Genomic DNA, 24,971 nt, shown 5'->3' on the forward strand with positions numbered 1-24,971 from the left:
TGCCCTGTTCTGACTTAGTTCAGAGTCAGACTATGCAGGAGGCTACAAAATGCTGGTGGAATGTGTGAACGGGAGCAGCGGCCATCACGTCCCAGGACTTTGCATGATGTGGGACACACACCCTCTCCTGTCCTGCACACCACCAAGATGGAAACTAACAGGTTTCTGAGAGTAGAGACCATCCACTGTTCCCCCAATATAATGGGATGTAAGTACATGACTTGGTTAGGCTTTCTGGTTCAATACTGTCAAGAAAGTCCTTTACCAGCTAGATGACAAAGTGCTTAATTCTGGCCACAGAGCCTGGCAGAGAGACCAAAGGCTCATTACCAAGCATGGATGCCTTTCCTCTGGCAGACAATAAAGAGTTGGATCCAAGCTGCTCATTAGTTTCTTTAGGGATTTGTTGGACATCTTGCTACTATATGAACAAACAGATGGACTTGGCTGTTGGCCACAAGGATATTTAAGAAGGAACGGATCTGTCTACCCATTGTGAGAAGCAAAACACTGTGTCTGAAGGGGGTGCACTGCCTCCCATACGGTTTGGGGATGAAGTCAGTGGTCTTCAAAGTGGGGTTCCCTGACCGGCAGCATCAGTATCACCTGGAAATTTGTTAGAAATGCGAAGTCTTGGTCCCCACCCCAAACTTACTGAATCAGAAACTCTGAGGTGGGATCCAGCACGCTGTGCTTTAACAAGCCTTCTAGGTGATTTGGATGCACATTCAAGTTTGAGTTAAATTCGGTTAAGTTGTAATACGTTTTCCTCTTTCTGTCTTCTCTGGCTTCCCCACATCTTCTCTTCCTCCCCATCATCTCCCATCCTTTCTCCTCTACAAACCAACACCTTCTCAGAATCTCCTGGGATTGAATATAAGTACTCAGCTGGGTTGTGAGACCATCCGTGGATCACCAAGAAAGATGGAAGATTATCAAACTCCAGAAAATTGTCACATTCTCCCAGCTGAACGTTTGAGAACAGGCCTGCCTGGATGAGCTAGAAGACACCTTGATGGCATCTGAGGCCACAGCACCACATGCTTCTGAGGCAGAAACAAGATCAGGCCAGAGTTTGGAGTCTGTGCTGTCCTGGAGCCAGCCATGGCTGCTCAGAGCAAAATAGCTTAGGGAAAGAACGGCAACTGAGAGAAGAGGTGAAGAAATGGCTGTAGGTGACCACAAAGAGGCCTGGCACAATGGAGCCATGCAGAGAAAAATGCAACAGCGACAGGATGGATCTATGGAAACACACCAGCATGTACTGGGCTCTTGAATGGATTTCCTGCAGATCTGGGAGCTGATATTCAGTGGATGTTCAAGGAAAGGGTGACTCCTGAAGACTGGAGAACTTGGGACACTCATGTAACACCTACAAAAAGAAGGCACAGTCAACTGATTCTTTTAATAAACATTTGCAATTCACCATGGCACATGCTGAATTTTAGGCAGAGGGCAGATCTGGTACCTCACTCTGGTACTGTGGTCCCTTCTAGCAAGCTCTCCATCCAGCTCCACAGCCATCTCTAGGTCTACTTAGACCACTCAGGATCCCAGGCAGCTCAGGGAAACTAAATTTCAAAGCCTCCTGCTATGGACAGAGTTATGTAACCCCAAAATTCATAAGTTGAAGCCTAACCCCCAGTGCGCTGGTATTTGGAGTAAGGAACTAATTAAGGTTAAATGAAGTCATAAGAGGGAAGCCCTAATCTGGTAAAATGAGTGTCCTTATAAGAGACACCAGGCATATATACAATGGAATATTACTAAACCGTAAAAAAGAATGAACTTTTGCCATTTGCAACATCATGGATGGACCTGGAGGGTATTATGCTAAGTGAAATAAGTTAGACAGAGAAAGTCAAATACTGTATGTTATCACTTATACGTGAAACCTAAAATATAAAACAGGTGAATGAATACAATAACAACAACAAAAAGAGACACCAGGGAGGCCACTCTCTGTCTCTCTCTGTCTCTGCTATGTGAGGACATGGTGAGAAGGCGGCCATCTGCAAGTCAGGAAGAGAGACCCCACAGGAAACCAAACTGACTGGCACAATAATCTTAGACTTCCTGCCCTCCAGAACTGTGAGAAAGTAAATTATTTTATTTAAGCCACCCAGTCTATGGTATTTTGTTTTGACAGCCCAAGATAATGAAGATAGCTCCCTCTGCCTGACCCTACCGGGCTGTCCAGTTGTCCTGGATATACTACAGAATAGGACGGGGTTCAAGAAGTGGCTTCTTTCAGATTGCTAAATGGGAAGCAGAGTAAATGATTTCCCTCCTGTCCTCAGTGTTCCCTCTAATGCACCTTTCCCCCTGCAAGCCAAAGTCCACAGAAGAGACACCTTGGACCCCTCAGCCATCTGTCCAGGATCCAGTCTCCCTCACCAGTGGGCCAACACTAGCCTTGGGACATCCCAGATACTGCAGCCAGTTGTATCAGGAACTGGCCCCACCACCAACAGGCTGACACTAAATCTGAGGCCCCCAGCCCCATAATCACCCACTCCAGAACCCAGCCCTGCCCACCAGTGAGCCAGCACTAGCTCCAGAACCCCCCAGGATCACATAGCCAGCAGCCCCATGACCCAGCCCTGCCAGCCAACCAGTGGCTGGCAGCGTCTACACAAGGTAGGGCCTGACAACAAACCAGACCAAGTGCCGGCCACACCTACCAGATGGCCCACAGCAGTCAGTCTGCCACAACATTCAGCCCAAATAGTGGGCACCCCTAGAGCATATAGGGCTCTGGTGACCAGAGAGGAGTGTGCTGCTGAGATACATAGGACATCTCCTACAAAAGGCCACTTCTCCAAGGATGGGAAATGTAAACAACCTACCAAATACACAGAAATAAAAAGAGCAAATTAAGCAAAATGAGGTGACAGAGGAATATCTTCCAAATGAAAGATCAAGATAAAACCCCAGCAGAAGAACTAAGTGAAGCTGAGATAGGCAATCTACCCCACAGAGAGTTCAAGGTAATGATCATAAAAATGTTCAGAGAATTTGGGAGAATATTGGATGAACAGAGTGAGAAGTTAGAATTTTTTAACAAGGTTAGAAAATATAAAGAAGAACCAGAGATGAAGAATACAATAATTGAAATGAAAAATACCTAGAAGGAATTTCTAGAAAATTTCCTAGGAGGAGTCAACAGTAGACTAAATAATACAGAGGAATTGATCAGCAAGCTGGAAGACAGATTAGTGGAAACCAATGAAGCTGAAAGAAAAAAGAATAAAGATTAAAAAGAAATAAGGACAGTTTAAGAGATCTCTGAGACATCAAGCATATTAATATTCACATTATAGGGGTCCCAGAAGAAGAGAGAGAGAAAGGGGCAGAGAACATATTTGAAGATATAATAGCTGAAAATTTCCCTAACCTGGGAAAGGCAACTGACATCCAGGTCCAGGAAGCACAGAGAGTCCCAGACAGGATCAACACTAAGAGGACCACACCAAGACACATTATATTAAAATGGAAAAAATTAAAGGGAGGATATTTAAAGCAGCAAGAGAAAAACAACTAGTTACATACAGGGGAACTCTAATAAGAATACCAGCTGACTTTTCAGCAGAAACTCTGCAGGCCAGAAGGGAATGGCATGACATATTCAAAGTGATGAAAGGGGAAAGGCTACAACCAAAAACACTGTACCCAGCAAGGCTCTTTTCATTCAGACTTGATGGAGAGATCAAAAGTTTTACAGGCAGGCTGGGCTTCCCTGGTGACGCAGTGGTTACGAATCCGCCTGCCAATGCAGGGGACATGGGTTTGAGCCCTGGTCCGGGAAGATCCCACATGCCACGGAACAACTAGGCCCGTGAGCCACAACTACTGAGCCTGCGCGTCTGGAGCCTGTGCTCCACAACAAGGAGGCCGCGATAGTGAGAGGCCCGCACACCGCGATGAAGAGTGGCCCCCACTTGCCGCAACTAGAGAAAGCCCTCACACAGAAACGAAGACCCAACACAGCCAAAAATAAATATAAAAATAAATTAATTTTTTAAAGAAGACCTAAATAAGAAATACATGGCGAATATCTTAAAAAAAAAATAGTTTTACAGGCAGGCAAAAGCTAAAAGAGTTCAGCACCACCAAACCAACCTTATGAGAAATGTTAAAGGGACTGCTCTAAGTGAAAAAGGAAGGGCCACAAGTAGAAACAAGAAAATTACAATGGGAAAAAATCTCATTGATAAAGGCCAATACACAATAAAGGTAAATTAGCAGTGTGTAAAGCTACTGTGAAGGTTGAAAGACGAAAGTAGTAAAATCGCCTATGACTGCAATAAGTAGTTAAGCGATACACACAAAAAAAGATGTAAAATATGATGTCGAAAACAGTAAACGTGGGGGTGGGGAAAGTAAAAATGCAGGGTTGTAAAAATGTATTTGAACTTAAGAGACCAGGAACTCAGAATAATCACATATAGATTGCTATATACAGTGGGGGGAATACAGTAAATAACTATTCAGTATCTTTGTATGGTGACATATTGTAACTAGACTTATGGTGATGATCATTTTGAAATGAATAGAAATACCAAATCACCATGTTGTGTAATAGGAGCTAACATAGTGTTGTAGGTCAGTTATACTTCAAAAACAAACACATAAACAAACTCATAGAAAAAGAGATCAGATTTGTGGTTACCAGAGGCAGAGGGTGAGGAAAGGGGGAACTGAATGAAGGCAGTCAAAAGGTACAAATTCTCCATTATAAGATGAATAAGTACTAGGGATATCATGTACAACATGATAAATATAATGAACACTGCTGTACGGTATATATGAAAGTTGTTAAGAGAGCAAATTTTAAGAGTTCACATCACAAGAAAAACGTTTTTTCTTTTTTTTTTTTTTTTGGCTGCATTGGGTCTTTGTTGCCACACACGGCTTTCTCTAGTTGCAGCAAGCGTTGACTACTCTTCATTGCAGTGTGCGGGCTTCTCATTGTGATGGCTTCTCTTGTTGCAGAGCACAGGCTCTAGGTGCGTGGGCTTCAGTAGTTGTGGCTCACGGGCTCTAGAGCACAGGCTCAGTGGTTGTGGTGCATGGGCTTAGTTGCTCCATGGCATGTGGGATCTTCCCAAACCAGAGCTTGAACCTGTGTCCCCTGTGTTGGCAGGCGGATTCCTAACCACTGTGCCACCAGGGAAGTTCCTCTATTTCTTTAATTTTGCATCTATATGAGATAATGAATGTTCACTAAACTTACTGTGATAATCATTTCATGACGTATGTAAGTCAAATCATTAGGCTGTACACTTTAAACTCATATAGTGCTGTATGTCAATTATATCTCAATAAAACTGGAAGGAAATTAATAATAAAACATACATACTACACAAAGCAATCTACAGACTCAATGCAATTCCTATCAAAATTCCAATGACATAATTCACAGAAATAGAACAAACAAGTCTAAAATTTATATGGAACCATAAAAAAACCCCAAATAGCCAAAGCAATCTTGAGAAATAAGACCACAGCCAGAGGCATCACACATCCTGATTTCAAACTATATTACAAAGCTGTAGTTATCAAAACAGTGTGGTATTGGCATAAAATCAGAAACATAAATGAATGTAACAGAATAGAGAGCCCAGAAGTAAACCCACGTGTATAAGGTCAATTACTTTACAACACAGAAGCCAAGAATACACAATGAGTAAAGAACAGTCTCTTTAATAAATGGTGTTGGGAAAACTGGAAATATATATGCAAAAGAATCAAACTGGACCCCACTCTTACTCCATACACAAAAATTAACTCAAAATGGATTAAAAACTTGAATGTAAAACCTGAAACCAGAAAACTTCTAGAAGAAAACATAGATGGTAACCTTGACATCGGTCTTGGCACTGATTTTTTGGATTTGACATGAAAAGCAGAGGTAACAAAAGCGAAAATAAGCAAGTGGGACTACATCAAACTAAAAAGCTTCTGCACAGTGAAGGAAACTGTCAACTAAATGAAAACGCAACCTACTGAATGGGAGAAAATATTTGCAAATCATGTATCTGATAAGAGGTTAATAATCAAAATAGATAAAGAACTCATAAATTCAATGAAAAAAAAACAATCTGATTTTTAAATATGCAAAGGATCTAAATAGATGTTTTCCAAAAGAAGACATACAGATGGCCAACAGGTACAGGAAAAGATACTCAACGTCACTAATCATCAGGGAAATGCAAATGAAAACCACAATGAGATATCACCTCACACCTGTTGGAATTGTTATCAAATAATATTTAATAATAGCTATTATCAAAAAGACAAGAAATAACAAGTTTCGGCTCGACATGGAGAAAAGGAAACCTTTGTGCATGCCCTGTTGGTGGGAATATAAATTGGTACAGCCACTATGGAAAACAGCATGGAGTTTCCTCAAAAATTTAAAAATAGAACTACCATATGATTCAGCAATTTCACTTTTGGGTATTTATCCAAAGAAAACAAAACCACTAAATTGAAAAGATATATGCACCATGTTCACTGCAATATTATTTATAAGATATAAAAACAACCTAAGTGTCCATCAAAGGGCGAATGGATAAAGTAAATGTGGTATATATATTCAGCTATAAAAAAGAAGGACATCTTGCCAGTTGTGACAACATGGATGGACCTTGAGGGCATTATGATAAGTGAAATAAGTCAGACAGAGAAAGACAAATACTGTATGATCTCACTTATCTGTGGAATCTAAAGAAAGAAAGAACAAGCTCATAGATACAGAGAACAGATCAGTGATTGCCAGAAGTGGCGGGCAGGGAGTGGGCAAAATGGGTGAAGAGAGTCGAAAGGTACAAACTTCTAGTTATAAAATAGATAAGTCATGGGGATATAATGTACAGCATGGTAACTCTAGTTAATAATACTGCATTGCATTTTTAAAAAGCGATTATTGTGCTGGCCAAAAAGTTCGTTCGGGTTTTTGTATCCTCTTACAGAAAAACCCAAACGAACTTTTTGGTCAACCCAATATCTCATACCATTTTCAGGAAGATGACTTAAGTTTCTTTTATGATGTTGTCAGAGGCATTTTTAAGAAATAACCTAACTTAACTTTCACTTGTGTTCGTGAAATAAGCTGGATTTCGTTTTGCTTGTGTGCTTAAATGGTTTTGTCTGCTCAGGGAATTCTCAAGTCCAGTCTCCATTTTGTATTTAACACTTCTTTGAACCATTGTTTGTAATATGCAGTCCATTCTAAATTTAAATAATACAATGGCAATGAGACACATGCGGAAGTCTGCAGCGTCTGCAGCGGCGCTTCTGGGGAAGTTTTTCATTTCTAAGAAAGAGACACAAGGAAGAAACAGTGTTTCTGTTTTTCCTGTGGGTGCTATCATGTCAGGATACACCAAAGCAAACTTGATACCCACCAGAGGATGGTAACACATGGCGATGAGCAGGTTCAAGAGAATCACGGGGAAGGAGAGCAAAACCAAAAGCACGCTGTGCCTGCAGCCCAACTTAACACTGCACCTCTTGTCATGACAGATGATAAATTTTCTTATTGCCCAAGCCAGAGGGCGTCATGGATTTTGATTCCTTGCTGCCAAAATCCTGATACCCACCCTACTAAAATTTAAGGTCCATAGGGTAGCAGCTCTGCCTGTTCTGTTCATGGCTTTATCCCCAGCATCTAAAATACCACCCGGCACATGATAGATGCTCAATAAATCCTTGGTAAGGAATTAATGGATGAATTTGCTAAGTGGAAATAATGATATCCATTTGAGATAATAGACGTGAAAGTCCTTTGAGAAATGGAAAGCACCAGGCATAACAGCCCATTATTTACTATCACTGTTAACTGAAAAGAGCAGCAGCCACCATTCCCGACAGAGGGGTTGGCCTGAAGCTCTCTGGTCATGCTCAGCATCTACCGCTATCGCCCAGCACCTGCACGGTCCAGTGGGCCTCAAGTATCAGGCCCTCCCTCCCCACCTTCACAATTTTGCCTGAGCCAAAGACCATCTGTACCACTATGTACTATTTCATTAAGCCCGCTTTACATTAGCACGCTCTTTAAACTCAGTTTCCTCCCAAACAATAACATTCATGAAACCACAGTTTTGACATCCTGGTTATATTTTTTCCTCAAATAGACTAAAATAATTCTCTATCAAAACTTAAAATATGCATTCAGGAATCATCTAAAGTGCATGTTGGCAAACATTTTCTATAAAGGACAGATAATATTTTCAGCATCATGGACCATATCTTCACAACTATTCGATTCTGCTGTTGTAGTGTGAAAGCAGCCATAGGCAATGGGTAAATTCATTAGTGTGACTGTGTCCCAATAACATTTTATTCTCAAAAAGAGATGGTGGGGACTTCCCTGGTGGCACAGAGGTTAAGAATCCGTCTGCCAATGCAAGGGATACGGGTTCGGGCCCTGGTCTGGGAAGATCCCACATGCCGCGGAGCAACAAAACCCCTGTGCCACAATTACTGAGCCTGTGCTCTACAGCCCGCGAGCCACAGCTACTGAAGCCCATGCACCACAACTACTGAAGCCCGCGCGCCTAGACCCCGTTCTCCAAAAGAATTGAAAGTAGGAACATAAATGGCTATTTGTACACTGATGTTCATAGCAGCATTATTCACAGTAGCCAAAAGGTGGAAACCACACAAATGTCCATCAACAGATGAATGTATAAACATGTGATGTGATATACACAAACAATGGAATATTATTCAGTGAATACAACTGACATGTGCTATAAAAGGATGAACCTTGAAGGCAGTATGATAGGTGAATGAAACCAGTAACAAAAGGAAAAATATTGCATGATTCCACTCATATGAGGTACCTAGAGTAGTTACATGCATAAGACAGAAAGTAGAACAGTGGTTACCAGGGGCTGGGAGGAGGGGAAAATGGGAAGGAGGTGCTTGATGGGTATAGAGTTTCAGTTTGGGAAGATGAAAAAGTTCTGGAGAAGGATGGCAGTGATGGTTGCACAATGATGTGAATGTACTTAATGCCACAGAACTATACACTTAAAAATGTTCATATTTAGTGAAGCCCAAGTAATCTTTGAACTCGCTTGAAAAATAAATCTTTGTGACTAACACATCATACCTGGTTACAAGAGTACTAAAGAGCATAGACTTGGGGCAAGTGTGACCTGCTTTCAAATTGTGGCTCCATCACCTCTCTGCTCTCTTAGCAAAATTTACTAAACCTCTCCAAACCCCAGATTCCTCAGTTTTAAAATAGCATGAGAAGCGGCCAATCACCATGCCGCCCAAAGCACCCTGGTCAACATTAAACATATAGAACAATTTAGTTGTACGTGTCATTTGGTGTCATGACATAAAGAAAATACATTGAAATAAGGTATATAAACTGCTCAGGGCAATTCTTGGCTCACACTAAGCTAGATCGATAAATTATAGTTATCATCATCCATTCTTAATTATTAAAAATTCCATAATATACTAGGAGGACACTTTTTAATTAAAAAAAAATCTATCTTAAACCATCAACCAATGTCATTCTTCTGGTGAAATCATAGAGGTGTTGTTTTTATCTTGGAAGGCCTAGGGAATTAGCCAGGGACGTCTGATGACCTTGGCCAGGAAAACCCAAGGTACCTAAGAGTAAAGACGTGAGATTTTTGGCAAGGATGGTGAAAGATAATGAACCAATGCCAAATATTATCCTGGAATGCTTGGTTAGTTAGCAAAGAAAGTTACGATTTTTCCTGAAGATTACTGTATCCAATCTTCTGCTCTAATCATGGGCTATTTGAAAAAAACGTATTATAAAAACTTTCCAGTCTCCTTGGCCCCTCCTTCTGTTTCTGCATCTTTTGGCAGCAATAGGTTCCCCAGTTTCTCATGGGTTTTCCCGACCAAGGTCATCGGACAACCCTGCCTACTTTCCTGGATTTTCAGGGTAGAAGCATGTCCCCTCCAACACACACACACTCTTCTCCCACTGGCAGGAGGCATGCCTGCTGTTTTATTTTATTTTTTTTTTTTTGGGTGCGGTACACGGGCCTCTCACTGCTGGGGCCTCTCCCGTTGCGGAGCACAGGCTCCGGACGCACAGGCTCAGCGGCCATGGCTCACGGGCCCAGCCGCTCCGCGGCATGTGGGATCCTCCCAGACCCGGACACGAACCCGTGTCCCCCGCATCGGCAGGCGGACTCCCAACCACTGCGCCACCAGGGAGGCCCTGCTGTTTTATTTTTAATGTCAGCAGACACGTAGGTAGATTGACAAACAAGGCTGAGCCTCTGAGAACGGATCGTTGTCTGGAAGCTGGGAGTGACAGCTGACACACACTTATTTAAACGGATCAGCTGGTCCCCTTGCCTTCTGGACTCCTGGGTTAGCTAGGCCAGCACCACAAGCGGGCAAGTCTTCCTGAAGAAGTACAACACCTGCTGGGCCTCACGCCAGGGCCGGGCCCATCATAGGATACCCTAATAAGCATCATACCTGACAAGCTTAGAAAAAGAATCGATGATGCTTTGGATTATAGGTGACAGACACCCAGCTTGACTGGGTTTATGCAGAATAATAGACTTGATCAGAAAGTTCTTGTAAGCAAAAGCCAACATTGGCGGGAAGATTTTAAAGGCCTGACCAATGATGTTTCTCATGCATGTCCTGTCTACAGCCAAATTCTGACAAAACTGCGGACAGTCTGAAGCCAGAGCCTCAGTGTCCCTTCAACCTCCTCCAAATGGACTGCATTCAATTGTCCCTTAACAATGGGACATATGTTTTGGTCATTATGCCTATTCAAGAAAGGATAAAAAATTCCTCTTGTGAGAAAGTCACAGCTTTAACAGTGACCAAAAAAGTTTATGCTGCAACAGGCGAATAAATCTGACTTTATTGTTCCCTTGTGGTCTTTATCAGACTATTGAAGTTTTCTTTCTCCTTGAGGCAACTTTTTTGGATGTTTTCTAGAAATGTGCTCATTTTGTCAAAGTTAAAATTTTTTTTTTGGCCGCGCCATGCAGCTTGCGGGATCTTAGTTCCCCAACCAGGGATTGAACCCTGGCCCCGGCAGTGAGAGCACAGAGTCCTCACCACTGGACCGCCAGGGAATTCCCAAAGTTTAAATTTTTATAGGCGAAAAGTAATCTGTATTTTTTTAAATCCCAGTTCTGTCCTATGTCCTTCTCCCTTCCTGAAATTATTTTTCTTCATCAGTTTCATGACTTTTCAAAGAACCAACTCTTAGCCATGTTGATCGTTGTTGTATTTTTGCCCTCTGCTTTAGTTTCTGCTCTAATTTTTATCCTCATTACTTCTATTTTTTATTACTTATTAATAAAAATTATTCAGCCTTTCTTCTAATATAAGCACGTGAGGCATAAACTTCTTCAGAATTACTTTAGCTACATCTCACAAGTACTGGTATGTAGAAATTTTCATTATCATTCAGTTCTAAGTAGTTTCTAATTCCCCTCTGGTTTCATCTTTGATGAGTTATTTTTAAACATTTTAAATTTTCCAAATATATGGATTTTTCCAAACCCATTTTTGTTGTTATTACCCTTAATTATACTGTAGTATGATACAAATGTAATCTGTATAACTGATTCTTTGGTATTTTTGACTTGTTTTGTAACCTGGAACATAAAAAGTATTTGTAAATGTAGGTGCTTGAGAAAAGCATATATCCTCTAATTTGGGGGTATATGTTTCTAGATATTTATTAACCATTGCATTATACATATCTTAAGTTGTAAAAGGAGGGGAACTATTTTTGTTTTCCTGGAAACTTCAGCATTACAGGCTATACCCTGAAAGCCTCAAGGCCGAAAAAAGACAAAAAAAAAATTGAAGAGAAAACTTCAATAAATAATAATAGCCATCAGTTATTGAACACTTTCTGAAGCCACACCCTACACAGGCTTCCACATACAAGTCTGTTTAATCCTTACCTCACCATATTCCTGTGGAGGTGTGGTTCTCATTTCACAAGGGGAAACGGAGGTCAGGTGATGTAAACCCACATTATGTCACCCTGCTGGGTTAGACCCCAGGTCTGTGACTCGGAAGCCAGTGCTCTCACACCCCCTCCGGGCTGATGCCCCCGATTTATCCAACCCCTCCCCCCCATAATCACAGGAATGCAGCGCCAGGCACAGCAGCCCTCTTTGGACTCCTCAAATGACAGCCTTTCTGTAAAGGTGTCCCAGCAACTCCTTTCATGGAACTCAACTCCTTATTTTCTAGACTGGCGCTGTCTGAACTTCCTGCAGTGACGGGAATATTCTATGTATCTGCACTGTCCAACCCCGCAGCTACTTGTGGCTACTGAGCACTTGAAATGTGGCTGATAAAACTGAAGACCTGAATTTTAAGCTTTATTAAAAGAGCCACAAGTGTCTGGTGGCTTGCCATAATGGACAGCAGTTCTAAGCAAGCTCCAGGAGGCACCCCGTTTTGTTTAAAGCTGCATCCCCAACACCTACAGTGCCCAGCAGTGCATGTCCTGTAACGTTTGGTGTGTGGAGACATTATCTATATATTTATTGGTGACCCCTTTTAGGGCACAAACTGTCTTATTCACCATTGTACCCCTATGTCTAGTATGATGTCTGGTTAATCTCCCACCAGCTGCTCCAGTGAGGCCTGGTTTCCCAGCCGAGGTTTGTGCCTTATTGACCTTAAGCCTGCTTCCTGGGTCACCCTGGATGAATGCTCTCCTCAGATCTCCTCAGGCCCTACAGACCTGGGATGTCTCCTGCTTCGCACACTGCAGTAGAACAGGGCTAGCACGATGACCAGTGCCCGGTGTCCCCAGGAACGCTTGTTCAGGACTGGCCTGTGCCCCGCTGCTGCTGTTCCTGCACGGCAGCAAGCATCACGCTCAGTCACAGCTATCTCCAGTGGGACCAGACTCCTCCTCTTGGCGTCTTTCCAGGCAGCTACAACCAGCTGCACAAAGGTGGCAAACAGAAGTCAGAGGACAGTCCTTGGAGTGAGACAGAAAAAGGACTGCCCGCTTCTGGATGCCTCTACCAGGAACTGGCCAGCAGGGCAGAACATTTCAGCCACGAAGAATGGCTAGCAGGGCAGAACGTCTCAGCCATGAAGAATGCCTGCCCCAGACCTTCAGGGTGTCAAAGCCACCAGGCAGGCCTGACAGCCTGAATCCTGCCTCAGCTTAGCCAAGGTGGTTTCAATTCCAAATGCAGAAACTGGACAATTAAGTAGAGCCTTTCATCACAGCCTTTGGGACATACTTCCTCACGTAGACGCCTCCATCTATAAAATGGAGATTAAAAAGTTCACATACATGTCCTCAGTGCAACTGTTGATTTTACCCCAATCACCTCCAAAAGACGGAGTCCACCAATGGCAGCTCCACGTTCACCATTCTCACCTTTACTCAGTGACCTGTCCTCTCAAGTTTACACCATGTATTTTACACCCAGATAAGTTGACCAACTCGTTCCAGTTTGCCCAGGACTTTCCAGGTTTTGGCAATAAAAGTCCCATGTCTGAGAAAGCCCTCAATTCCAGGCAAACTAGGCCAGTTGGTCACACAAGCAGGTACGTACTCATGAGCCAGGCACCCACAGCTTCCCCAATGACATCAGCACCTGTCTCACTCCGGTCCCCATCACCCTTCCCAAGCCCTGGCCTGACTGTTCCTTGACGCCCTCAACTCTCACAGGTCCTAACCTGAGCCAACCACCAGCGTCTGTTCACCCCCGTCCTAACAGAACACCTCAAACAACAGCCCGCGTGCCAAGCCTCAGGAGCAGGACGGAAAGGCTCAAAGTGGAAACAGGATTTGGCCTGTGACCCACTCTCTCCCTGCCCAGCCTCGCTGGCATGCGGCTTGTTACTGACTTAAAACGCAGGTGGGGTGGGTGCGTACGGTTTATTGACGGACGGGTGGAGAGAAAAGTGATGATGAGCAGCTGCCAACTCAAGAGAAAAACTCTTGGTCACTGAAGTCACGCAGGCATGGCAGAGGGACGGGGACCAGCCTTGCCTGTCCATGGCGCCCAAGGGCACTGCTGTCGGGACCCAGAGCCAGCTGAAGGGGGCCCCAATCCCCAGTCCCAGCGCTTTGCTCTGATTTCTCGTGCTGAGTGAACAGTTCTCCCATGACACTCTGAGCAGGCGGCGGGGAGCTCTTCATGTGTGGACTGCAGTCTCCACTCCCTGCCCCGCTGGTGTCCACGACCAAAAGGAGTCTACAAGAAAGGACAGACGAGACCAACGGTTGGGAGTTCCCATTTGCATAAACTCAAACCAGCCAACCCTCTGGCGGTGGATTCCCAGCCCGTGGCATTAACTCACCTTGGGGAGAAATACCAGCAATGCCAGATCCCAAGTCACCCCAAAGTCACTGACTCATGGCCCTGGGACTTCCTCAACGATCTCCAGATCGAACGCTGACCTAGGAGGGAGAAGAACCATACAAGCATTTAATCTGCAGCACCATCTTCTCCCCAAGTAACATCACTGAGAGGGTCCCAATAGACTAGGCCCTACTAGCTATCACCAGAATAGGACTTCCCTGGTGGTCCAGAGGCTAAGACTCCACGCTCCCCAATGCAGAGGGCCCGGGTTCGATCCCTGGTCAGGGAACTAGATCCCACATGCCGCCAACTAAGACCCAGCACAGCCAAATAAATAAATATTAAAAACAAACAAACAAAAAAAACTGACCTTAGATATCACCAGAATAGATGGGATAATAAAGGAAAACACCTCAAAGGTTCGGTTTTTAGAATAAACAATTTTCTTTCAAACAGCTCCCAATAAAGGCAACTGGCCAGATACACCAGAGCTCAGTCTGATCTCACTGTCAGAGACTTTGACACCGAGTTCCCACTGCATCTTGATCAAAGGATGGACCATCGTCCTCAGCAGTTCTCCCACCACTGTCATTACTCCTCTGCCCAGTCCATCCCAAGGCCCCAGTAGCTGTCATCCTATTCTGCAAAGACCCACTTAATATGCCCACCCAAGAAAGGCAAATGAAAGAGAAACTTCCAGAAAGACTCATTAGGTGCCCAGATGGGTGAAAATCAACACTGCCAGGCCCATTTGAAGGAATAATGAGAAAATATCATTAACGCTTGAGGACACTACACAAGTGACCCCCAACTCAACATGTGGGACTTTGCACCCAGAGGTTTAAAGTGCCAGGTCTGGGATGGGGGGGGGACGGGGGGTAGATAAAGTCTTTTCAAAATGGTCACCACCAGCCATTAAATGCTCCAGGCTGGCTGAGGAGCCCCAGGACCAGGAACTAGGCTGTGGGACAGGACAAGCCTCTGATGCAAAGGGGCAGAGGGCAGGTTTGAAAGACAAGGGAAGTCTCAGATTTGTTAGACGGCTACTGAGGACCAGGTGGTTCACAAATATTAGTCTCACTACCTTCACATCATCATGAGATGCGAACAAAAACATCTGGCAAAACAGGATCAAACAGGAGAAACTCGAATGTAGATGGAAGAAAAGGAGCCCTCAGGCCAAAAGTGGGGGGTGAGTGGGACCTGACCTCACCTGTTGTCTGGGAGCCAGACATGCCTCTTGGGAGCACCACGTTGCCCCTGCAGAGTCTAATAAGTGAAGGCGCCGGGGGAGGGTTGCGGCCTCCACCCAATACATCTGCAGCGCAGAAAGGCAGAAGGGCAGCCCGCTGCTGACGGCTGACTACACGGCGGGAGAGTCCTCCTGCCACACCACATCCTAACATGAACCAGAAAGCAAGCCTTGAGTCTACAGACACAGACTCACAGATCCACAGGCCTGGAATTTCTTCTCTAGTGAACACCTGGGGTCACCCTTTTTGAAAGAGAACCCACCAAAGCACAGATTAAAAGCAGGGGCGACAAAGAGGTTGGTGTGTCAAGGCACTCTTCTCTCATCAGTGACTGACAAGAGAACTCCTCGGGCTTCTGGCAGACCATGACAAATGGAAGCTTTCTGAATGATTCAGAATTGGTAGAACCCCTCTTTGCTCCTACATCTGGCCCACCTTTATTTTTCTTTCGACACTACTGGCTGCTCCTGGAGAAGCAATACACATTGTGCTCAAGAAACAGTAAAGGGGGGCTTCCCTGGTGGCGCAGTGGTTGAGAGTCTGCCTGCCGATGCAGGGGACGCAGGTTCATGCCCCGGTCCGGGAAGATCCCACATGTCGCGGAGCGGCTGGGCCCGTGAGCCATGGCCGCTGGGCCTGCGCATCCGGAGCCTGTGCTCCACAACGGGAAGAGGCCACAACAGTGAGAGGCCTGCGTACCGCAAAAACAAGAAAAAAAAGAAACAGTAAAGGGAAAAAAACCAAAAGAGTAAAGGAGCAAAGTCAACACACAAACAAGCATGTCGGTCATGGGCTGCCTTGAATAATGTATTATGGGTTGTCCTCCATTCCTGTTAAGTTCATAGAGCAGAACCCACGATTTACAGTTCTCCCATGTGCCCTTCAGCATTATCTGAACTTATTCCAGTGTGAGGTCCAAATACAAATGTATGGACTGGTTTCTGTCCGGAGGCTCCTTTACTTCAAAGACAAAGTGAACCTCCACAAGTCCGGGGCCCAGCCCGGTCACCATATCACATGTGAGCCGGCAAAGGCCCGTGCTCTGAAGGAAATGGCAGGACCAAAAAGCTAGTGTGTGAAAGCTCCAGGGTTTGGAAGGGACAACTGGGCCCTCCAAACACGGGGAAAGGTCTTTCAGCTACTCCTGTCCCTGCACTATCGGTGACCAGGGCACGGGCAGCCCACGATCACTTTCGATGCAGGAACAGAAAAGGGCAGAAAGAGCCAGGAAGGACGGGAGGCTGGAGCCAGGGGCCTGGGTCAGGGAGAGCAGCCCAGCCTAGCCGGGTCCCAGCAGTTTCTGTCGTGTCCTGCCAAGGCCCCACAAAACCTCTCTGCCAGGGGGAGTCAAGACACTTCCAGCATAAAAAACTGCAAATGCTTTCGGGCTGAAAAGATCAGGATCATGTGGTCATGGCAACACCATGAAAAATTTTTTAGAACTTTTGCTGCTATCCCAGCTTTGCTCTTCAGATGAAGATGTGGAGTCTGGGATGGGGTCACAGCGCTAGATAGGTTGTGAGGTGGGACCGGTCTCCATCACAACGGTACTTGCACTGACACCCCAGGGCTCGGAAGGGAGATGCCCCGGGGAGCCCTTCACTCAAGCAGGTTTCTAGGGCCCTCCCCTAGGCATGTGGGGGACTGCCCCACAGCAGGATGCTACTGTCACCGCACTTCCCCTTACACGATCACCCAAGTCCCAGAAAACACACACGTGACTTTACAAAAAACACAACATTCCAGAGGAAGGTCCAAAAGCCTTACCTGGGGCCCCAGGGCCTAGCACCTGGCTGACACGAAGATGACGCCTCCTGTGGAGCCTCTGTGCACACAGACCCAGCTGCAAAGGAAAACCGGTGAACGGGCACTCACAGCAGGCCCTGGGGGACACACAGAACACTTGGCACAGCAGCTGGCAGTCTCTAGCACCCACAAAGGCAGGCTGTTACTGCAGTACCTGAACGGCCACACTACGGTCTCAGGAACAAGGACGATTTAACCCTACGAGGGGGTCTGCAGGTCATCTCTGACAGGAATAATACCTACGTTACCCTATGTGCCAACTGTGATCAATTTGCTGCTAACTGGTCTGCAGGCTGTGGCTGCCTGGCAATGACTAGAATGGACCGGGAGGGGTAACAGGTGGGGGGAGGGCCCCGTGCCTGCTACGTAGTATAAGGGCGACTTACATATGCATCCTCAACTATACTGGGCTTTGTCTAGGTCGGTCACTAGAAAATCACCCACAGCGGACCACGGGCCCTGCTCATGACCAGTAAGTCTACCTAGATTATAGTAAGTCTACCTTTCATTACAGAAACAATTCCAGTGGAGAAAAGGAGGCTGACCCGGCAGGCTGGCTTGCTGGAGGGCTTGGTTCCCTGACACTCTGCAATGGGAGGAGCCCTGTCACCTCACAACAGATGGGTCATCTCCACCTCTTTGGGTTTTTTTTTTGGTCCAGGTTCTGTGCATCAGGCACCAGACGCAACGCAAAACAAGGAGGCGCTGCCCTCAAGATTACAGCATAAGGGGCACGATCAGCAAATCAACACTTTCTAGGTGCGATCAGCGCTGAGGGGCGGGGCTGAGGATGCGGGATGAGGAAGGGGTGCGATGGGGAATCAGAGAAAACGGCCAGAGGGGAGCCCTCCACTGCCAGCCTGTGAACTGCTAAGGCAGGACCCTGTTTGGGAAAAGGGGCACTCAGTGAGCACACAGCGCCAGGGACCAGGAAGCAGCACAAATCAGTGGGAAGAAAGACATGTACGAAAGCTCCAGAGTTTGCAAGGGACAGGAGTGAACCCTCCAAACACGGGGAAAGGCTTTCAGCAACTCCTCTCCCTGCACTATCAATGACCAGGGCACGGGCAGCCCACGATCACTTCCGAATGCAGGGGCAGAAAAGGGCAGTGCGGCAGCGGAGAAGGGAGGCCACTGCCAGCATCCTGGGAAACGGCCTGGCCTAGGAACAGACCAGCAGACAGGTCACTGACCAGACTTCCAGCCTAAGATGACAGAACCACCCGATTACTCACCAGTCCCTGCCAAGAGCTGAAGAGAAGACTAATGGCAGAAATCCTGAGAACTCTTAGGTCCTGAAGGAATGTGGGTAAGTGGCACCAGGATTGAACACCTGACAGAATTCTCGCTCAGGCTCACAGAAGAGCACTTGGCTGGTCACTGGATGTGAATCTCTGTCCTCTCAACATCACAGCAGCCTCCATCCAGGCTCTCAGGAGCAGAATGGGGCCCAAGCCTCCACTGCACCCTCACTCTCCACACCTCAGCACCCAACATCTCTGGCCTCACAGCCTGCACACAACTCAAGTACTAGAGAACGGGCGGGACACCACTTACCTGGGACTCAGTCCCGGCTCTCCCTGACGACACGTCTCATGCAACAGCAGCCATGTGACACTCCCGCAGGGGACAAGAAGCCATCACGTGATCTGCCCAACTGGCAGGAAACCATTATGCTCATCGATAGGAAAACACGGTATGTGTGTTGGGGGGATTCGGGTCTTAGGCAATGAACGCACTATAGCCTGACTCCCTCCATCCTCAGACTGCCTCATGCTTGGTCACTGCTAGTCACTGAAGGCTGTCCTGTATGGAAGGGACAAGTATGGGTCCCCTGAACATGGGGAAAATCTTGCAACTTTTCCTCGGCCCATATTACCAGTGACCAGGACACAGGCAGCCTGTAACCACTTCAAATCCAGAGGCAGAAAAGAACACAGGGCTGCTGAGCCTGGAGACCAGGGTCAGAAGACCACAGCTGTGGCAAGACCCACTCCCATTCTCCTTTTTTAAAGCCTCAGAGAAACCAGCACCAAGCCAGGCAGAGGGCACTCAACAGACACCAGGTGCCAGGAAACATCTAAAGAGGTGCTGGGGGGAATTCCCTGGAGGTCCAGTGGTTAGGACTCCGTGCGCTTTCACTGCCACGGCCTTGATTCAATTCCTGGTGAGGGAACTAAGATCCGGCAAGCCGTGCGGTGTGCAGTTAATTATTAAAATAGTAAAATAATAGAAACGCGGCGGGAGGACGGCCGAGTGGGACAGCTCCAGAGTTGGGAAGGGACAGGAGTGAACCCTCCAAACACGGGGAAACGCTTTCAGCAACTCCTCTGCCGGCACTACCAGTGACCAGGACACGGCCAGCCCACGATCACTTCCGAATGCAGGGGCAACAAAGGGCAGAAGAAGAGCCAGGCAGAGGAGCCCACGTCAGCAGCCGGCGCTCCGCCCAGGCAGGGGAAAGCTGCCCAGCCAAGCCCGGGACCCCAACACTATCCTCACTTCATGGAAAGACTCCATCTCCCCTCATCAACAGAGGCCACAGGAAGACCAACTTCTCGTAAAAATGCCTCAAGTACTCCTCCACCCACAAAATACCAACTAAGTACCTACTAACCACTTGCCAGGCACTGGGGGTTCAAAGACACAGACCAGGCCTCTGCCCTCCCGGAATGCTTGCTCTTTCCCCCCTGGAAGGAAAGGAAAGCTCAGGAGAATGAAGTAACTCACCCGAGGTTCCACGGCTAACGAGGGGCTGCGTCAGCATCTGAACTCAGGCCTTTCTGGCCCCCAAACCCAGCCCCACTCTCCTGCACAAGGCTTTGCAAGACAGTTCCCAGAACCCCCCTGAGCCCAGGGACCACCCCGTCTGCAGCGGGGCAGGAAGGCCAAGGCCCCCCAGTTCAAGGCCCTCAGGAGCAGCACTTGCCCAAGGGACTGGGGCGCCCTCACTTTAAAGCTCAAACACCCGTTTGGAAAATGGAGGTTTCAACACTTTCCCTTAAAGCTTATTAGGGGGAAATGGGCTAACGCTCACCAGAGTATTTGGCCGGTAACCGACGAGCGGCTTTGGGGCCTGAAACGCTGGAGTCGGAGGTGATGGGCAGTGAATCAGGGGCTCTGGCGCCTCTCCGGCCAGGTTCACACGGGCTCTGCACGACCCCCTGCGGGACCTCGGGCCCACGCGTCACCCGACCGGTCTCTCAACATCAGCGGGCACAAGTCTCCCTACGGGGCGGGTGAGGCTCCGAGACGGCGCCGGCCGGTGGCGCGGTGACCCGAGGCCTCTTTGTCGAAGACACGAGGGCCGAGAAGTCGACATGTGGCCCTCCCCGCCCCCTCGGGCCTCAGTTTCCCCTTAGGGTGGGAGGAGGGAGCGGAGCAGACCACGTGCCCAGCGCTCCCCTCAGTAACGCACCCGGGGCGCCGTGAGAGATGGCGCGGGACAGAGGAGGAAACACAGCAGCCAGTGCGGGAAGGTGCGGATGTCCGCGGATGTTGGGAGATGGCGTGGATCCAAGAGAAACAGAAGCCACCGGAACCGGGAACCTCCTCCACCCGCTCAGCGGCGGCGGAACTGCAGCAGAGTCGAGGCCTGCGGCCTAGAGCGGCATCGCCGGGCGCGGATCCCTCGCTCGCGGTCCTGCAGCGACCTCTGGTGGATCGGAGCCCGAGTTCTGCGTCAGGATGACTTGGTAATTTCCAGAAGCAGTCTGAAATTTTGAAAATAACATTTCCTCACCTGTTTTGCTTTTCTGCGTGTGTTCTGTTTGTTGTCACTGATATGTCATTAATCTGTAGGAATGGTGACTCTTCCACATGAGGAGCTTTAATTAGCAAAAGCTCTTTCTTTTTTATTTTTAATATCCAAGTATAGTTGATTAATAATGTGTTAGCTTCAGGTGTACAGCGGAGTGATTCAGTTATACAGTTACATATATATATATATTCTTTTTCAAATTCTTTTCCCATTTAGGTTATTACAGAGTACTGAGCAGAGTTACCCCTGCTATACAGTAGGTCCTTGTTGGTTATCCATTCTAAATATAGCAGTGTGTACATGTCAATCCCAATCTCCCAATCTATACCTCCCCTGCCACCCTTTCCTGCTGGTAATCATAAATTCGTTCTCTAAGTCTGTGTTTCTGTTTTGTAAATAAGTTTGTTTGATCATTTTTTTAAGATTCCACATGTAAGCAATATCCTATGATATTTGTCTTTGTCTGATACTTCGCTCAGCATGACAATCTCCAGGTCCATCCATGTTGCTGCAAATGGCATTATTTCATTCTTTTTAATGGCTGAGTAGTATTCCATTGTATATCTGTACCACATCTTCTTTATCCATTCATCTGTTGATGGATATTTAGGTTGAAGAACTCATGTATTGTGTGGACAATAGGCATCTTGTCCGATTGACCATTGTATTGAGTTTAGTGGCTGGCACAGCTGAACAAATGAATGAATTCTGGCCATATAGTTATTTGGACACATCACCAGACTAAAATATTGTTCAGATGACCTGAAACTGGATCATGAGGGTGACAAGGAGATAAGCCTACAGAGGTGGGCAGGTGCTTTGCTAAAATGCCATCCTAAAAGTAAAAGCAGTCTTGAATCAGAGGGACTTGATCAAATTTGCATTTTGGGGACCTGGTCAGATTTGCATTGTGCCAGAGAAGACAGACAGAGGTCCCATACTCCCGATGGCACTGCAGAGAGGCTTGAGAGGGGGGCTCACGGCCCCTAGTCCCACAAGCACTAACACTGCCTGCATCCTAGGCCGGGTGTATCTCTCAGACCTGAGGCAACCCCGCCACTAACTTGGTCCACATTCTGAAGTGCAAACAGCCCACGCTTGTGTCCGAGCAAGCGTCTCCCCTCTTCAGATTCCTGGCACTTCACTAAGTCAGCACAATGTGGAAATCCAGGCCTGACCGATGCCGCGGAGAAGGAAATGGGGTGGGGGGGCCTCTGAGGGCGAGAACACTCCATCTTCTGTACCTGAGAGGAGCCTGTGGGATTCTAACACTGTGAGAACATTGGGGATCTCCGTGATGAGGAGGGGCCATGGGATGCTGTGGCTGGGAGGATACTGGACAAAGGGGTCAGGTGTGCACACAGCCCCAGTGTCCTCTCCTCTGCTGCCTCCTGCTCTTGCCCTTACTCTCCCTGTGGCTTTGGCTCAGTGACCTAACTTTGCCCAGCCTTAGTTTTCCTTTTCTGGAAATGGGCAGAGTCTTAGTCCCCCCTCCCCCAACAGTGTTGCTGCGAGAATTAAGTGAAACAATGCACACCGAGAACACAGCACAGAGCAGATGGCCAAGCGCGGTAGTTGCTATACTTTGGTATTTCTGAGAAAGCCCAGGGCTTCTGTCACTGTGAGGACACGGTGAGATTATTTATGAGGCAGAGAGTGTGCTGTATTTGAAGAGCCTAAGGCAGCACTCTCCAGTAGAAACATAATGCCGGCCGGCCACATGTGTAATTTTAAACCTTCCAGGAGCCACATTAAAAAGGTACCAAATGTACAGAACATATAAACAACAAGGTCCTACTGCACAGCACAGCGAACTCTATTCAATATCCTAGGATAAACCATAATGGAAAAGACTATAAAAAACAATGTATATATGTGCATAACTGATTCACTTTGCTGTACAGCAGAAATTAACACAACATTGTAAATCAATTCTACTTCAATAAAAATAAATAAATTAAAGATAAAAAATTTAGGGACTTCCCTGGCAATCCAGTGGTTAAGACTCCATGCTTCCACTGCAGGGGGCACAAGTTCCATCCCTGGTTAGGGAACTAAGATCCCACATGCCACATGAGGTATGGCCAAAAATTTTTTTTTTAATTTAAAAAAATAAATAAGGCTTCCCTGGTGGTGCAGTGGTTGAGAGTCCGCCTGCCAATGCAGGGGACACGGGTTCATGCCCCGATCCGGGAAGATCCCACATGCCGCGGAGCGGCTGGGCCGATGAGCCATGGCCGCTGAGCCTGCGCATCCTGAGCCTGTGCTCGGCAACAGGAGAGGCCACAACAGTAAGAGGTCCGCGTACCGCAAAAAAAAAAAAAAAAAAAGTTCATTGTCTCCTTCAACAAGTGTAAAATCTGGGATAGGACTGTCCACCTGCTGCCCAAGAGGTTCTGCCCTACAGGGAGCCTGCTAGGGGGAGGGGACCCCAAGAAGAGGGCCTGTACACATCACTGGGGGTACAGTCAAAGGGCACCAGGAGGGGGGTCTCTGAAGAACCCCTGAAACAGGGGCTGAGGGAGAATGCTCAGCATTAATTTCATGACCAGCCTGGAGAGAAATGTTCCCCCATCTCACTCGTCATTCCATCTGATCCTGATCCTGCAGGTACTGGGAGTGGGGGTGGGCTGGGGAGAGTGGGCAGAAACCTGGTGAAGAGAAACACATTTGGATAAGTAAGGGGAGAAGGTTCCCATCCCCTCCCAGCAGACAGCAACCCACCCTGTGCTTGGCGCCAGTTGGTGGAGAGCAGAGAAGTCAGCTATCAATGATCATTGAAAACACGATTGATACACGAGACAGACATTTAAAATAATTGAATGAAAACTATGTTCCCCATTTTCAGTAATACAAGACTTGTTACCTAAGAATGATCAGAAGACTGATGACGACTGCCTGATATTTTTCTAGGGGCAGTGAAAAGATACTTCCACTTAGAAAGTTTAAAGAGACAGGCAAAAAAAAATTGTTTTTATGATGACATACCAGAAGTCCCTCTTTCAGCATACTGGTCACATTTATAAAGGATTGGGCTATGGCTGGGAGGCCAGCATTCCATCATCTTGGAGTTTGTGACCTCACAGTGGCTGAGAGATTCCTGGAGCCTGGAGATGGGTGGGACGGGGAGATGGGGTCTCGGCTGGCTGGACAGATTGTCCGAAGGAGGTGATGCCCAGGGTCTAGGCTGGAAGCCAGCAGCTGGCCCGGTGAGCCCTGCAGGATCTCCAAGCCCTGTCCCTGCACTAAGAATGATCAGCATGCTGGCGGTCTTGCTTATTCTGTTCATCTTCCTCCTTGCCGTCTTACTGATTATCTGTTACTGCATCTTTCGGGAGGAATAGGCTTGGGCTCCTGCAGGCTGGGACTGAGGCCCATTGGTAGCTTTGGCCAGTCCAGCCACCCAGGGCCTCTGCTGCCCCATGGCCTGGGTCTGGGCCTGTTTGGGAGCCTCCAGCAGCCCCCAGGCCCTCACTGGATGCTCAGACACACTGAGGTGAGACAGAGGGTCTCCCCACCAGGGTCAGTTCCCACCGAGGTGTCAGCATCCCCTCCTCCCTGTGTCCCCTCGCTGGTCCTCTGACCCCCACAGCCTCTTTGTCACTAGTTCTGCTTCTGCTTCATTTTTGTCCTGGGCTGAAGGCCCCTGGATCCGGAGAGGGGGGTCAATGTTGGCTCAGTGAAAGTCTAAATGGCTCAGGCCTCTGCCATGCAGACAGACAGGAGAAGAGGTGGCCCATTCCCTTCCCAAACAGGCAGGGCTAGGCCCTGGGGGACCGGAGTCCAAGCGAAAGACTGATAACCTTGGCCGGTGACATCAGA

General features: G+C 47.2%; 1 protein-coding gene, 1 long non-coding RNA gene and 3 other non-coding genes across 5 annotated transcripts in view; all 5 read right to left on the reverse strand.

The window, feature by feature from the left end:
• LOC149747489 (uncharacterized) overlaps positions 1 to 14,218 on the reverse strand; it is a 31,779-nt gene extending 17,561 nt beyond the window's left edge. The window contains exons 1-2 of the long non-coding RNA XR_016387918.1: positions 13,901 to 14,218; positions 1,256 to 13,281 (exon numbers count right to left, since the gene is read on the reverse strand). This is a non-coding gene — a long non-coding RNA (uncharacterized LOC149747489). The remainder of the gene's footprint in view (positions 1 to 1,255; positions 13,282 to 13,900) is intronic.
• A 110-nt stretch (positions 14,219 to 14,328) lies between these two features.
• On the reverse strand, positions 14,329 to 21,138 carry LOC111184186 (uncharacterized). The gene is made up of 5 exons (XM_089895434.1): positions 21,025 to 21,138; positions 20,427 to 20,592; positions 17,351 to 17,426; positions 15,544 to 15,729; positions 14,329 to 14,428 (listed from the first exon to the last, which is right to left on the reverse strand). Exons 1-4 carry the CDS (start codon positions 21,121 to 21,123, stop codon positions 15,600 to 15,602), a joined length of 471 nt encoding a protein of 156 aa, XP_089751560.1. The 5' UTR covers positions 21,124 to 21,138; the 3' UTR covers positions 14,329 to 14,428; positions 15,544 to 15,599.
• LOC115803404 (small nucleolar RNA SNORA71) lies at positions 16,656 to 16,787 on the reverse strand. Its single transcript, XR_004024137.2, has one exon. It is a non-coding gene; the product is annotated as a small nucleolar RNA SNORA71 (small nucleolar RNA).
• On the reverse strand, positions 18,352 to 18,485 carry LOC115803402 (small nucleolar RNA SNORA71). Its single transcript, XR_004024135.1, has one exon. It is a non-coding gene; the product is annotated as a small nucleolar RNA SNORA71 (small nucleolar RNA).
• Positions 19,645 to 19,778, reverse strand: LOC149747490 (small nucleolar RNA SNORA71). The gene has a single exon (XR_016387981.1). It is a non-coding gene; the product is annotated as a small nucleolar RNA SNORA71 (small nucleolar RNA).
• Positions 21,139 to 24,971: the final 3,833 nt, after the last annotated feature.

This window comes from Delphinapterus leucas, chromosome 15 (assembly GCF_059928025.1).
Source record: "Delphinapterus leucas isolate spDelLeu-1000000601 "Yukka" chromosome 15, BTC_Dleu_Yukka2, whole genome shotgun sequence".
Taxonomy (NCBI): Eukaryota; Metazoa; Chordata; class Mammalia; order Artiodactyla; family Monodontidae; genus Delphinapterus; species Delphinapterus leucas.

What these genes read in the sequence shown, in the direction of transcription:
- LOC111184186 (XM_089895434.1), bottom strand. Translation starts at nt 21,123, where the DNA reads ATGTTATTTTCAAAATTTCAGACTGCTTCTGGAAATTACCAAGTCATC. An exon ending in GTTACCGGCCAAATACTCTG is followed by an intron (nt 17,427 to 20,426) that starts GTGAGCGTTAGC and finishes TTTCCTTTGCAG; the next exon opens with CTGGGTCTGTGTGCACAGAG. An exon ending in GCTAGGCCCTGGGGCCCCAG is followed by an intron (nt 15,730 to 17,350) that starts GTAAGGCTTTTG and finishes GGTTCATGTTAG; the next exon opens with GATGTGGTGTGGCAGGAGGA.